Source organism: Anabrus simplex, chromosome 3, assembly GCF_040414725.1.
Source record: "Anabrus simplex isolate iqAnaSimp1 chromosome 3, ASM4041472v1, whole genome shotgun sequence".
Taxonomy (NCBI): domain Eukaryota; kingdom Metazoa; phylum Arthropoda; class Insecta; order Orthoptera; family Tettigoniidae; genus Anabrus; species Anabrus simplex.
This window is the reverse complement of record NC_090267.1, coordinates 431,975,545-431,991,718: the sequence shown is the minus strand read 5'-3', so window position 1 is coordinate 431,991,718 and position 16,174 is coordinate 431,975,545. Positions and strand designations below refer to the sequence as shown.

Here is a 16,174-nt window from a genome sequence, read left to right as displayed (position 1 = left end):
TGGGATGTGTCCAAGGACTCCGACTTGCCAGGTGCAGATCTTTTGATTTGACTCCCGTAGGCGACCTGCGTGTCGTGATGAGGATGAAATTATAATGAAAACGACACATACACATAGTCCCCATGCCAGGGGAATTAACCAGTTATGGTTAAAATTCCCGACCCTGCCGGGAATCAAACCTGGGACCCCTGGAGCTGAGCATTAGAGATAAAGCTGAACAGATAGTTCTCATTCCTTGAACTGACTTAACAACATCCAATAAACCACTTCCATTTTCTTTCAAGAGACATCGATTTCCAATTTGCCTGGAATTTTGTAGCATGATAAAATAAACCTCAGGGGATGTGAAGGTCTCTATTTACCTCAGCCAGCTTTCAGCCATGGCCGTTAAATGTTGCAATGTCAAGATTAGATAGCAATATTTTAAAGTTGCAATAGTGCCAAGAGGTAATTTGTACAAGGAATGCACCGAGCAAGTGGCTGCATGGTTCAGGTCGCATAGCTATCAGCTTACATTCAGGAGACTATAGGTTTGAACCCCACTGTCGGCAGCCCTGAAAAGGGTTTCTGTGATTTTCCATTTTCACACCAGGCAAATGTTGGGGCTGTACTTTAATTAAAACCAGAGTCGCATCCTTCTCATTTCTGTCCATTTCATATCCCATTGTCGCCATAAGACCTATCTGTGTCGGTGTGACGTAAAGAAAATTGTAAAAAAAAAAAAAAAAAAAAAAGTACAAGGAATATTGTATATAAAGATATCCTTCAATAAATATTTACCCCATTGACAGGTTTCAGCAGGTTATTATTTATTTCAGTACTTTTTGTCAAATCATCATCAGAAAGGAAATGAGAGTGGTAAAGCTTTTTGACAGAATGGACAGGGATAAACTAAGATGGTCTGGGTATATTAATAGGATGAAGGAGGGAAGGATATTGAAGTGGATGAGGGAGACCCAGATAGGAGGAGGGAGGACAAGAGGTATACCCAGGCTATGGTGGTTGAATACACTCAAGAATAGTATTATTAGAAGAAACCTGGATTGGAACATGGCAGTTGGACAGAGGAAGATGGGAAATTGCCATCAACACCCCAACCTGGCAGGAGATGGAAGATGGAAATGGATGATGATAATGATGTACAAATGATTAAATATTTGTAAAGAAACACTTTCTGTTCAGTGAAGAAATTTTTGCATTTTTCAACATTAAACTAATTTCTTGCATCTCGCTCTTGGGACAGGCCAAACCAAAATGTGAATTACCAGGTGAGTTGGCTGTGCGGTTAGGGGCGCAAAGCTACGAGCTTGCATCTGGGAGATAGTGGGTTCGAACCCCACTGTTGGCAGCCCTGAAGAGGGTTTCTCCATGGTTTCCCATTTTCACACAAGGCACTGTGTCACACCGACACAAATAGGTCTTATGGTGACGATGTGACAGGAAGCGACTGTGGCCTTAATTAAGGTACAGCTCCAGCATTTGCCTGGTTCCCATGTTGACCTGTGACTTCATCCTATTATGTGTTCGCATTCACGTTCTCATTTTTCTATATATGACATGACAGCCAATAGTGAAGATATAAAACTTGTTTTTGTAGTCATGTCAGTAAATGCTGAATATGCGAGGACACTGTAACGATTCTCAGAGAGTAAATTCTCAATGGTTTAAAAAAAAATATGTTTCTTCTAATTAAACTTTACAAGACCTTACACGGTGTTCCCAAGAATTTCTGAGAATTTGAATATCCCACGTGAACAAGTAGATGGCACTACATGCCTCTTTATGTATGTTTCAACTATTAGTCTGCCAACTGGCATCCTCGTAAGTCTATGCATTTCCAAGTTTTGGAGCCTTTCTTTACACTGCATGCTTGTGCTTCTGCAAAACTCAAAATGGCACAGAATCTGCATTAAATTTTGCTTCAGGCTCAATAAAAGTGCAACTGAAACTTGCCGAAAGCTAGAGGAGTCTTCTGATGACCAAGCTTTAAGCCAAGTAAGAACATCTGATTGGCTTAAGGATTTCAAGGAAGGCTGGGAATATGTGGAATATGACAAACATTTGGGTCAACCATCATCATGCACAACTCCTGAGATGATCGTAAAAGTGCATGAAGTTATCTATGAAGGCAGACCGTTTATGACATATGCACAATGGGACCGATTATTGCACCATGACAATGTGCCTGCACTCTCTTTGTTTTGTTCATTTCCTGACAACAACAACAACAAAAAACAACATTACCACTGTACCATAAACCTCCCCCTCCCTCTACCTGCCTGATCAGGCCCCTGCAACTTTTACCTCTTCCCTAAAAGTAAACTCCAGTTCAAAGAATGGCATTTTATACCCACTGAAGACAGAAAATTTCTGTAAGTGGTTCCAAAAGTAGAAAAATCACTGAAATCGCTGTATTGAAGCCTACAGTGACTACTTTAAATGTGATGGTGAAAATTAGGTGTTAATGTAAGTATTCACATTTTTATGAACAAATTCTCACAAATTCTGGGCAGCACCTCATAAAGGGGACTAGGTAAAATATCTATATTTAAGAACCATCAACCTTTGAGTATAAAAGCTGATACTACTACTTTTCTATGCTATTTGTATACTGCTTTCATAAATGTTCTCCCTGTTCTTACAGGGAACATTCATATAACTGTATAACTTGGTAAAAATTGCGTTGTAGACAGTTAAAATAGATAACTTACTGCTCTAAAAAAACTCTATAAAACATTTAAGGCTGTATGTGAAACAATGTTAGAAGACATACTATTGCACAACATTTTTCTTTTCTTCATAGTTCCTTGTTCTAATTTTCTCTCTAATGCAACAGAACAACTGATATTTCCATTTGACTTTTCCTGCCTATAACTTAACAAACTTTCTTTAATGACATTTTCTATCTGGTCAGTAGTCTGTGATGCATCTCCACCATTTGGTGGAGAACTCACACCACCTTCTTGTTGCACCTTGAGTACTTGCTGATGTATTCTCGCTTCATGTTTCTGAAGCAGGAAGTTACGAGTAAAGGTTGCAGAGCAGATTTGGCACTTGAAAGGACGTTCCCCAGTATGGGTAAGAATGTGGCGCTTTAGGTCTGTGGACCAACCAAACACTTTACAACACAGGTGACATGGATACCTCCTTTTTACCTTCTCAACATGATCATCAAAAGCAGGAGGTAGTTGGAAGCCCTCTGAATCTTTAACAGTTTCCAAAACAGCAGACTCACACGTAGTAGTATGATACAGTATTTTTTTAGGCATTTGTTGCTTACGATTCGATGCACCTTTTAATGATTTCAACATCTGGCCGTGTAACTTAAGATGGTCAGTAGATTTTTCATTATCAGTGTTCAAATCATTTTCACTATGTTTTAATGCAGTAATACATAAGTTCACAACATTAACATTGTCCATAACTTGCACTTCACTGCCTGCTTTTGATTCTGAATTTTCAGGCTGTATTTCATCACCTACAGATACCCGATGAACAGATGTGCCAAGAGCAGACAGCTGAAGAATGGTAGACTGTTCATTAACACTAGAATTATCTTGCTTGGATGTTAATTTTGATACACAATTTTCCAAACGTTTCTGGAGATCAAACTTGAGTAATGATACATTACTAAACTCTGATTCTTCTGATTTCTCTCTAGCAAATTCCCCAATTTCTGAAAGAGTCTGTCCTGTAACAAATTCTTCTATAATATTATCTTTATTGTCAAAATTAGAAGAATCATGGCTACTCACCGAAGTAGAGGAACTATTATCATGATTGTGCAAGTGACGTTTGACTGAACGTTTTAACACACCTTCCAGAATACTCTCCTTCTTCGCCTTTGCCAAGACTGAAGATCCGAACTTCTGGTGTGCACTACTATTGTGTTTGTTTGAGGCATACTCACCTTGATAATTCTTCTCTGAGATATGCTGAGCAAAATGTTTCAGGAGGAGGGAGGCAGAGGTGAAACTAGACTTACAATCAGCACATTCCAAGCAATTGTAAGATTCTGCAAAACATATAAGAGAAATTACACATGACATACATGCAAATAAAATAAGAGGCTACAAGATAAATTCATCTATATGATAGGCAAAAATTGAAATGGAATAAAAATATTAAGTAGGTAGAAAAATGCAGAAGTTAAATGGTGCAGATTGGGTTGCAATATAATGAAAACAACTTTAGTAAAAACTAAAAAGTTTCTTCTGCTGTATGGAATATACTTTTCTCGGAATTATTTCTATTTTATAGCCGGCAACTAACACTTTTTCTACAGTGGTTGTTATTTAATATGTTTATTTTATATCTCAGCTTGTTTTATTCATCTATTTATTTTATGCCTTTATATGTGGCAAGAGAATAAACCTACGATTTAAACTAGAGGGTCTTTCATAAAGAATGAACCGATTTCATCAAGCTATATTTTCCCAACAGTCAGTAGTACAAGATTAAACCCAACACACATGTGTTTGGCTGATGTTCAAGTTTAGTCTTACAAGTGTTCAATATGACCACCAGCAGCACGGACCACATCAAGGCGATAGGACAATTCCTCCCAAACGTGTTGCAGCAAATCACGATCCACTGAGTTGATCACGCATGTTATCCGCTCTTGAAGGTCATACCGTGTAGTGGGTAGTGGGGGAACATAAACTTTGTCCTTGACGTATCCCCACAGGAAGAAGTTGCAAGGAGTGAGGTCTGGGAATCTGGAAGGCAATGCAAGTAGAGCACGATCCGTAGCAATGTGTCGACCAATCCAATGTTGAGCCACTGTTTCATTCAGAAATGCTCGCACTGGTAAGCTCCAATGGGGCGGGGCTCCATCTTGTTGGAAAATGAAGTTGCACGAGTGTGTTTGCAGCAAAGGGAAGAGCCAGGTCCGTAACGTTGCGAGATAGCTTTGTCCTGTAACAGTGTTGGCGTTGAAGAAGAAAGGGCCATAAACCCTGACATTACTGACCGCACAGAAAACATTTAGCTTGGGAGAATTCCGTTCGTGCTCGGTTGTAGCATGTGGGTGTCCAGTTCCCCAAGTCTGAACATTGTAACGATTGACACAAGCCATTGATATGAAAGGTTGCTTCGTCGCTAAAAATGAGGCGCGAAAAGGTGTCTTCATCATCATTTTCCATGTTCAGTATCGCAGCACAGAATTCCATCCATTGTCCCTTGTCAAGATATCTCAGTGCCTGAACCAGCTGCAGTCTGTACGGTTTCATGTGTAGGCATCTTTTCAGGACGCCAGATACTGGTACTGCTCACCTGAAGCTGACGACAACCTTGAGATGTGGATTTCCAGGGGCTCCAAGTAAATGCCTCTTGGATTCTCCTCACAATTTCTTCTGGCCGTGCAGTTCGCGGTCGACCAGGGCTTTCTCCTTTACACAAATATCCTGTTTCCTGGAACTGTTGGAACCACCGTCACATGTTCTTGGGAGAGGACCTATACATGTCATCATTAAATCTCCTACGAAACTCGCGTTGCACTGTGACCACAGGCCCCGGTCCGTGCGAATGCAACAACACAGAAAGCTCTGTGCTGAGGTGTTGCCATTGTTAGACTCACGCGGCAATTGAGTGAGCTCACTGCTGTGCAGGTTGGAGTAGGGAGGAGGGGTGGGGAGGGGAGGAAGGCGCAGAGCACTCTACTGACTACTAATAGAAATGTGAGGCCATGCCCTTTGTAATGACATGCGACTTGTTCCGCTGCGTGGCTTGAGTACGGCGCAATAAGCCTTTTAAATCGGTTCATTCTTTACGAAAGAAGCTGTGTATCTTCATTTACAAAATTACTGAGTTTAATTTTCAACTGTGTCTTTATTTTGCTTGGAACCCACCATACATTCATTGCTTGATTTTTTGTTGCATATGAAGTACTCAGAAAGTAAGAGTACTATTATGCTGTCTGGTAGCCTAGATGTAGAGCAAATATTTATTACATTTTCAAAATACAAATATTAATTCAGTTAAACAAACTCTAGGGATGGCAAACTGGGCATTGCCTGAGGCAGCAGGCTTTCTAGAATCTCATATGGAAGTTCGAATAAAATTAAACGAACAAGCATCGCTTGTGGTGGAATCATAAATTTTAAAATGTAAATGTCTCGCATTGCTAATAGGATGATATAGATAGTAACACTGACCAACATATTGTGTAAGATTGTTGCTGAATATTGTTCTGATTGTGTATTTGTAGCAAGTTTGAATTGGTTCTGGTGATGACTGAGTTAATATACTTTGTGAAGATATGTAAGCCTAATATGTCCTTGACATAATAAATATTACAAAGAGGCTTTAATTAATATATGTTAATAGCACAGATTGACCTTGCTTACCTAGTAATGACTTTGCAAGTATGTTTTGTTGCCAACAAAATGCTATACCTACCGGTACATAAAATGATCAGGAATAACTTTTTTGACATGTCTACCCAAACTTGTGCAAAGCTTTAAGAATTTACATGAATACTCCAGCTTCCAATTGCTCTGCAGAAAGATCATTTTCTACACTGAGACGGATGAAGAGCATCTAAGAACATCGCAGTCAGAATATCATCTAAGTCACTGTGCTGTGCTTGCTATTGAATGTGAGCTACCAAGAAAGTGAACTGAAGAACACATGAACACGCCAATGACAGAGCGAGCACAAAAATCATGTGATGTTTAATGAGGCTCTGCTCTTCTGGTTTCTTACAAAATCTATGAGTAAGCTCAGGTAAATTTCAGTAATAACTTAAGTAATGTCTCTGTCCCTTTGTGTTTTCCTCTTCCCACAATGACTTTTCTTTTACTACAAATGATATCTTTTCCATTTGGATGTTCCTCAGCAATGATTACATTAAAAAGTAGTGACAAACTGAATCAATGTTACTTGGAAGAACAATAAGAGACCCATGAAGCATGTTTGGAATATGAAGCTCATATAGAAGTCACACAACGTCAGCATTTGAAAATTGAAAAACACCACAACACACATGAAAATTCAGATGATATTTATATAAGGATCATGACACAACATGAATGTTTATTCATGTTTGAATTTTTAATGTATTTTTAAGTGGAGACTGTTTGTAGACAGTTTTATGTTAGACTGTACAATTTTTAACAGGTCTAATGTGCTTAAGTGATTTCAACCAGAAACTCCATATATTTCCAAGTTCTTTGAAATCATTTAAAACAAAGCTAGGTAAACAATGTAATCTGCCACCTGGGTGACAGCCCTGAATGCAGATTCTCGAAACATGTACTAGTATATCAATATGTGTTAGATAATAAACCAGGTATTGTACTGACAAGATATAACATTGATTAAAGTCAATTGTAGCCATGATGGTCAAAATTATAGATTTCTTCATCATCAGTCATCATTTATCTGCATTTAGGGCTGTCACCCAGATGGCAGATTCTCTATCATCAATTGTTTACCTAGTCTTGTCTTAAATGATTTCAAAGAGCTTGGAAATATATCAAACATTTTCCTTAATAAAATATTCCAATCCCTAATTCCTCTTACATTAAATGAATATTTGCTCCAATTTGTCCTCTTGAATTACAATTTTATATTGGCCTTCATATTAGGCTATGATCTTTCCTACCTTTAAAAGCTCTACTACAACTTATTCATCTACTACTCTCATTCCACATCATCTCTCCACTGACAGCTCAGAACATACTGCTTAGTCGAGCAGCTTGTCTCCTTACTCCCAAGTCTTCCTAACCCAAAGTTTGGCAATATTTTTTAATACTATTTGGTAATCGCCCAGAACAAATCGTGCTGCTTTTCTTGGGTCTTTCCCAGTTTATGAATCATGTAATTCTGATGTGGACCCCATACATCAGTTCTTTGAAATCATTTAAGACAAGGCTAGGTCACCTGGGTGACAGCCCTGAAGACAAATTCTCAAAACATGTATTAGTATATCTATATGTGTTAGATATTGTACTGATAAGATAGATCTCTAATATATAACATTGATTAAAGTCAATTATGGCCATTATGGTCACACCTCTAATTGAGGTATTAGAAGAGACTCGTACACTCTCTCCATTATATCTTTATTACAACCCCTAAATATCATTACAACTATAGAACAAATCTGTAACTTTTATTTACGACCTTGTTAATGTGATTTCCCGAATAAAATTAATTCTCTAACATTGGCAACACTTGTTTATTACCAGAGAGGTTGTATGAACCGTGATAAGTTTGATCTGTAACCTACTTTTCACGAATGGGTTAGGCCTACTTAAGATTTACTGAACTCAAGAAGCTGTTTTTCTTTTTTTGAGGGGGATTCTAAGAATACAGGAAAAAAAGAATACAATTTTCAGAAAACATTTTGACTTTGGGAAAGTATCATAGTTTAAAAAAAAGTGAACTCGTGTCCTCATTCCGAGGTGGTGCAGCTCTCTTCATGCACACCCCCATTGGAGGTGAGCTGCATGTACCATTTCAACCACATACTGGTACCAGCCCTCCTGCCATTCTTAAATTTCTGGCAGAACCGGGAATCGAACCCGGGTCCCCGAGGACACTAACTGTTACACTACGGAGGCGGACAGTATCATGGTAATTAACAGGAAGAAATAAAATTACTGCCTCTGTTGGTAAGAGATGCATTTGTATGTGCCAGTGAAAGGTTTGGGATGGTTCTCATGCATTCTCTCTTAATAGAACATATTTTAAAAAATACTTCATTCTTCATTAACCACGTTCACATTTAGTTACCCTTATCCTTACAGCCCTGGGCAGAAAAACCGTCGATGCCTCCTTCAAATGAACGGGTGCAGATCTGTATTACATTAATTCTTTTAACAAACGATGGAACGCAAAGCACTATAGTGGTTTTTAACGTGTTGGTGTGGCCTTATAACAAATCTTTCCTTTTCATTAAGACTAATAATGTCATCTTACCTACAACAGATTGCATTACAGGCTCCCCACTGCAAATACACCAAATTCGATAACGAAGACACCATTGGTTACTGAAACAACACAAGGAGAAAGCTTATTTCCCTTTTCTTTGCACTTTTCATACAAGTGCTCATGAAAATTATCTAGCGTAAAACTTATCAGTCAAGTACTTACGGTCCGTGTAAATATGTACTCTTGTGTTCTTTGTTTACCAACATACATTTAGACCATTCCACGTAGATTCGGGAAGTTTATTGCTTATTTCGAACTATTAATTCAAGAGTACGGTATCTGTAAGTTACCCATTTGCCTAGTTTATTTTAAATTGTACGCCTATCTGGGAAGAATGACAGACACACACAGTTTCAGAGCGGCCATCTTCCATGTATGCTTGAACTTCCGACCAAAACCAAAACATCCGCCACACCTCCTTGTGACAAGAAAGGGTTGTCTAAATTACCGCCGTCTCGATCCTCATACAGCCTGCTCTATGCGTTGCCTACGAGCACTGCCTGCTCGATCTGCATCCGATGGCTGCTTATACTGCCTGCTCATTACAACATTTTAACACGGCACTAAATGAACACAGCCGTCTCGATCCTCTTATACTGCCTGCTCTATGCCACTATTTTAACACAGGAAGGCGCGACTACCGACATTTCTCCAAATCGCCGTAAGAGTACAGCAGTAGACTCACAATCTTCGCTGTTAGTGTGGGTGTAGCACTGTGTTATTGGTGCATGAATGTGTGTGTAAACCTGAGTTATTTCGTACAATAAGTAAACGTATCTGGTCACTTTCGTTCGTACAAGAGATATTTTGTATAGAACCATGAAATGAATTAATCATGTTACGCTAATAGATATTTCAAAAGTGATTTTAAGGTGTTGGTACTTGTTTCTTTTCGTTTGTGCAAGTCCTATTTTTCGTAGAACTGAAACTTCAGATTCTTTCCCCGAAATATTCAACTGTTGTGTACCATTTTTCCAATCTCGGCAAGGTGGTTCACAGCCAGAAAAGATACGACTCCATGAAATACCGTCTAGAAGGGAATTAAGAGAAAAGCGGCTGTCGGCTTTATCTAGGCAAGGACCTAATAAAGGAAGTAATTGGTTATCCTCAGATTACTCTCGCATCTGTGCCTTTACACCTTATTTCAGAAGGTGATGGAGCCTCCGCGGTTCAGGCGGCAGCGCGCCGGCATCTCACCGCTGGGTTCAGTGGTTCAAACCCCGGTAAATCCATGTGAGATTTGTGCTGGACAAAGCGGAGGCGGGACAGGTTTTTCTCCGGATACTCTGGTTTTCCCTGTCATATTTCATTCCAGCACCACTCTCGAATATCATTTCATCTGTCATTCATTAATCATTACCCCGGAGGAGTGCGACAGGCTTGGGCAGCCGGCACAATTCCTATCCTCGCTGCTAGATGGGGGCTTTATTCATTCCATTCCTGACCCGGTCGAATGACTGGAAACAGGCTGCAGATTTTTTTCAGAAGGTGATTCAAGCCGTGGAGGATAGTGGATTCCTTGTGATAAGAATTGTGACGGACAATCACAAAGCAAACGTCTTCATGTTTAGACATTTTGGACAACCTCAGATATCCAGTCGACAATATTCCAATCAAACTAAAAACAGGAAATCAAATCCTAATTTGCGGGTACTAGGTTCATGTTGTTGAAGAGAGGTGTTGAAGAGATAGTGTGCATTTGTGTCAGCAACATCTCATTGCCTAGAGCTTCGAAACCGCTAAATGGAACTGATTATGCATCAGGACAGAGTAGGAGCTCGATATTCAAAACCTTGTTTTGTTGCTCTGGTGAAGCATATGCAGGAGTTCGCTGAAGCTGCTGTGCCCTATTGTCGACGTCCTTCAAACGTTCGAGCTTAATACGAGAACTTGCGACGTCTTCCCTTTCAGAATACCGGGCAAGTTGGCCGTGCGGTTAAGAGCACGCAGCCGTGAGCCTTCGTCCGGAAGATAGTGGGTTCGAATCCCACTGTTGGCAGCCCTGAAGATGATTTTCCGTGGTTTCCCATTTTCACACCAGGCAAATTCTGGGGCTGTATCTTAATTAAGGACAAGGCCGCTTCCTTCCCATTCCTAGGCCTTTCCTATCCCATCGCCGCCATAATACCTATCTGTGTCGGTGCGTCGTAAAACAACCAGCAAAGAAAACCTTTCAGAATGTGCTTTTTACAGTGTGAGGTCAAAGAATATCAGCAAACTCTTAGTGATATTATCCTAACCAAGTTCGTAAGACCTATATTTGTTTATATTGCGTAGGCAAGAACACAAAATGTATGGTACCACTCCAAGCCTTCGTCCAGGAAAATCTTTAAATTGTGCATGAAGAGGCCAACTGCAACTTCATACAGGTAATTTTGCCGATATTTAATATTACTGATGTAATTTACGAGCTTCAGTGAACACATGACCATACTACATAGTGTTTTGTAGGCTGTCGTCATTAGAATAAGTTTAGAACATTGTGCGTCTATGCCTGCCATCTAGCGGAGAAATTTTGTCGCAACGTAGTCGCAAAAAGGCTCGCATAGAGCAGGCAGTATAGGAGGATCGAGACGGCGGTGTAAATGAAACACTTCGTTTACAAGTACCCACAGCAGGTGGCAGCACCAACCGGCTCCAGACTTGTCGGAATGAAATAGCGGGAAATAAGTTAGTACTGTACTTGTTTCCAGTGAAAATGGTGTACTGTTGCGTGCCTTTCTGCAAATCAAAGAAAGGGAAACCAGAATGCCGTGGTATTTCATTCCAGGACACGGGCCTTTACTGGAGATCCAGTTGAAGCCATGTTTAGTTCTATAAGAATGGGAGGAGGGTGCAATGATATGACTGGCTCACGGGCTGCTCAGAATTCCATAAAGACAATTCTGAAATCCGGTATTTTAATGTTCACCGATGGTGCTAACGTTATCCACAAAAAAAAAAAAAAAAAAAAAAAATCTGCCTCAGTATTCTCTCCCGGACTTGAAACAGAACCAGTGATGCCGCTGAGTATGTACTTGATTTACTGGAAGATGTTCGTGAGCCCCCTAAGTCAGTGTGTATAACTTTTTTTTTCTTGCTATTTGCTTTACGTCGCACCGACACAGATATGTCTTACGGCGACGATGTGATAAGAAAGGCCTAGGAATTGGAAGGAAGCGGCCATGGCCTTAATGAAGGTACAGCTCCGGTATTTGCCTGGTGTGAAAATGGGAAACCAGGAAAACCATCTTCAGAGCTGCCGACAGTTGGGCTCGAACCCACTATCTCCCGATTACTGGATACTGGTCGCACTTAAGCGACTGCAGCTATCGAGCTCGGTGTGTGTCACTTTAGAAACTGCTTCCCAGGCATTAGTGTGTGGTTATTTAGTGCGTGTAATCGAAGAAAAAAGAATGCAGCACGTGCTTGAATAACGTTTCCACCTCAGTTAATGCATCCCCATTGATGAACTGCCCTATCCCCAGCAACGATTTATTGGCCTACTTATGGGGCTACAGAAATTTGTTGGGGCGGTTCTACCGTACTGCAAGAAATCTACTAGACTGCTCCAGACTATAAAAAAAACTATGTTCTACCCTCTTTGTGCCAGTGTAAGATTTTAAAGCGTTTTAGTAACAATAAGCTCCAGGAACTTGTGCCAGAAACTGAGGTGGCCAGATTCGTGAAACCTCTGCTTAGTAATGTAGGGAAGTACCATACAAACAAAGTTTCCAGGTTCTCTTGTTCGTCGAAACCTATTTCTCGAAAAGTCCTGAAGCTACCACTCTCTAGAGCACCACTTTATGCGTGCAATTCTTTAATTTTTCTGTTACTTGCAGATTTAAAATTTTGCTTGTATGCTTATCTAGCTGCATTCACGCGGTAAGTGGGTACGTCTGGCGCTGCCATCTAGCGGCAGATTGTTTGTAAGTCGTGTTACACGTTTTAATGTGGAATGAGCAGGCAGTATAACTTCGATCATATATTAATGCTCTAAGCAGTATAAGCAGCCATCGGATGCACGCCGAGCAGGCAGTACCTAAGAGATATACAAGGTCGGCACATAGCTACTAATTTGTCGCTGAAAAAGCGGCCCGACCGTGTTCACGATTTGGCCGCTAGATGTCAGGTTTCCGTTCTGTTCTTGGCGGACTTTAACATTGTGATATGCGGAGTAATTGTGATGCTGTGTTGATTTTGTGCAATTTATTGTGAATATTGTTTCTGTCGGTGAGTGTCTGTGAGGTTGAGAAGAAGGTGCACTGTTGTGTACCTCTCTGTATTTCGGATGACACTAAAAAAGCATGAAAATTGACGTTCCATAGTTTCTCTTCCGAGTGCGGTTTAAGGGAGAAATGGAAGCAAACTATTTCTATGCAAAGTGATATAGAAGGATCTCTTTAGGTACCTAGCAATTCTTCACATAAAACAGATTTCAGTGTAAGCACATCAATCAAATGTCCTTCTGTTTTCATTGTGTATCCTGTTCACAAACAGGAAAATTTCACGCAGGAAGCGTCCAGCTCCCAACATGATGTATTGCCATCAAGATTTAGTAAATGTTCTGATTCAGATAACGATGAACATACCATATCTTCATACGTCAGCCACAAACGAAAAAGGAGTACAAGTCTCGTTTCTATATCAAGGAAAGTCTTCGAGTATCTCTGTTAAATCCAAAAAATTTACGGAAGAGAAAATTAAATACCAGATTACAGAAAGTAATATGTAAATTGAGAAGAAGTACACGGGTAATGAAATCAGAAAAAAAGTTTTATGGTGTCTGAACTTGACCAGAAAACAAACCAAATTAAAAAGCGTGCTAAAATTGGTCATTTAGGGGCTTTATTCCTGTTAGAACCAATTTAATTTTTTTCTTCTTTCTTCATTCGTTTACCCTCCAGGGTCGGTTTTTCCCTCGGACTCAACGAGGGATCCCACCTCTACCGTTCAAAGGTAGTGTCCTGGAGCACCAGAATTTGGGTCGGGGGATACAGATGGGGTGGATGACCAGTACCTCGTCCAGGCAGCCTCACCTGCTATGCTGAACAGGGTCCTTGTGGAGGGATGGTAAGATTGGAAAGGACAGGCAGGGAAGAGGGAAGGAAGCGGCCGTGGCCTTAAGTTAGGTAATATCCAGGCATTTGCCTGGAGGAGAAGTGGGAAACCACGGAAAACCACTTCGAGGATGGCTGAGGTGGCAATCGAACCCACCTCTACTCAGTTGACCTCCCGAGGCCGAGTGGACCCCGTTCCAGCCCTCGTACCACTTTTCAAATTTCGTGGCAGATCCGGGAGTCGAACCCGGACCTCCGGGGGTGACAGCTAATCATACTAACCACTACACCACAGAGGCGAACACAAATTTAATTTTACGGGAAGAAAAAAGAGAAATACGGTGAAACGACGCTAAATATTTGCGTAACGGGCATAACATCGCTCGCCAAACAGCGGTTTCAATACGAATGTCAAAATATCAGAAGTGCGGAGGAAAATATTGGATCGCTGATAATTGATGAAAGGGCGATTAAACCCAAAGTTATTTATGACCGCAATCTCGATTGGCTTATCGGATATTCTAGGCACAATTAAAGGAATCGGTAAGAAGTGACAAACTCGCTATCAGATTTCTCTGCTTCTTTCGTGAATTACTTATTTTGTTTAAGGATATTGTAAGAAATACGTTGTAGAAAATAAGTCAACAATTGCTCTTAGTCTATCTTTGATCTCATATCTGTTTGCTGCCTTCTAAAATTACTAGTTTTTAATGAATTTTTATAGTTTTTCATATTCGAACGTGTTGTAATGAGCGGGCCAGACAGATCAGTAAAGAGAACTCTAGCAGCACTTGCCGGAAGTATCTCGAGGACGAGTGTAGTGTGCTGTATATCCCGGCCTTGTGTATCTCGTAGGCTCTATGACACTAGTTTAACAGAGGAAGGCGCGACTACCAATATTTCTCCAAGTCGCTGTAAGAGTGCAGCAGTAGACGCACAACCTTCGCTGTCAGTGTGGGTGTAGCACTGTGTTATTGGTGCATGAATGTGTGTGAAAAGCTGAGTTATTTCGTACAACGAGTAAACGAGTCTGCTCACTTTCGTTTGTACAAGATGTATTTTGTATAGAACTGTGATTTTAAGGTGTTCCTTTCCGTTTGTGCAAGGTATATTTTTTTGTAGAACTGAAACTACCGATTCTTTCCCCGAAATATTCAATTGTTGTGTACCACTTTGCCCCAATCTCGGCAAGGTGGTTCGGAGCCAGAAAAGATACGACTCCATGAAATATCCTCTAGAAGGGATTTAAGAGAAAAGCGGCCGTCGGCTTTATCTAGGCAAGGACCTAATAAAGGAAGTAATTGGATATCCTCAGATTACTCTCGCATCTGTCCCTTTTCTCTAGTAGCTTTACGTCGCACCGACACAGACAGGTCTTATGGCGACGATGGGAAAGGAATGTGCTACGAGTGGGAAGGAAGCGGCCGTGGCCTTATATTAATGTACAGCCTCAGCATTTGCCTGATATGAAAATGAAAAAATCGACTCCAACTTTAGGGTTGCCGACAGTGGGATTGGAACCCACTATCTCACGGATGCAAGCTTACAGCTGCGCGCCCCTAACCGAACGGCCAACTCGCCCGGTCATCTGTGCTTTTACACCTTACTTCAGAAGGTGATGAAGCCTCCGTGGCTCAGGCAGTAGCGCGCCGGCCTCTCACCGCTGGGTCCCGTGGTTCAAAACCCGGTCACTCCATGTGAGATTTGTGCTGGGCAAAGCGGAGGCGGAAAATGTTTTCTTCGGATACTCCTGCTTTCCCTGTCATCCTTCATTCCAGCAGCACTCTTGAATATAATTTCATTTCATCTGTCAGTCATTCTGTATGCTGTTAAGCCTGTTTCTTTACAGAATACGTGATATATTGTTCTTGACCACGGCTGACTCTAGTACAAGTTCGGAAGGTTAGACTTGACAACACTGTAGGTATTGCTGTTATCAGTCACACTTCACCGCACGATCAGAACAGCTTCTTGCAAGGAAGGGGACAAATAGTACTATTACGGAATGAATATTGGACAAATATAAATACAGGTTTAACAAAAATAAAGAGGCAATCGTCGTTTCTGTTTCATTTTGTACTTATGTCAAGTTCATACCATCGGCAATCTGTGAAAAACTGCGTGTGATGTTGAGAAAATGTTGTGATAAGAGCCAAGCAGCTGATTGTAGGAGTAAGGACCATAGAAATAATGTTTGA

The 16,174-nt window shown here is 40.7% G+C and overlaps 1 protein-coding gene across 1 annotated transcript; it reads right to left on the bottom strand.

The window, feature by feature from the left end:
• Positions 1-1,470: 1,470 nt before the first annotated feature.
• LOC136866843 (uncharacterized) lies at positions 1,471-9,334 on the bottom strand. The gene is made up of 3 exons (XM_067143944.2): positions 9,100-9,334; positions 8,926-8,996; positions 1,471-4,015 (listed from the first exon to the last, which is right to left on the bottom strand). The coding sequence occupies exons 1-3, from the start codon at positions 9,141-9,143 to the stop codon at positions 2,727-2,729; spliced, it is 1,404 nt and encodes a 467-aa protein (XP_067000045.2). The 5' UTR covers positions 9,144-9,334; the 3' UTR covers positions 1,471-2,726.
• Positions 9,335-16,174: the final 6,840 nt, after the last annotated feature.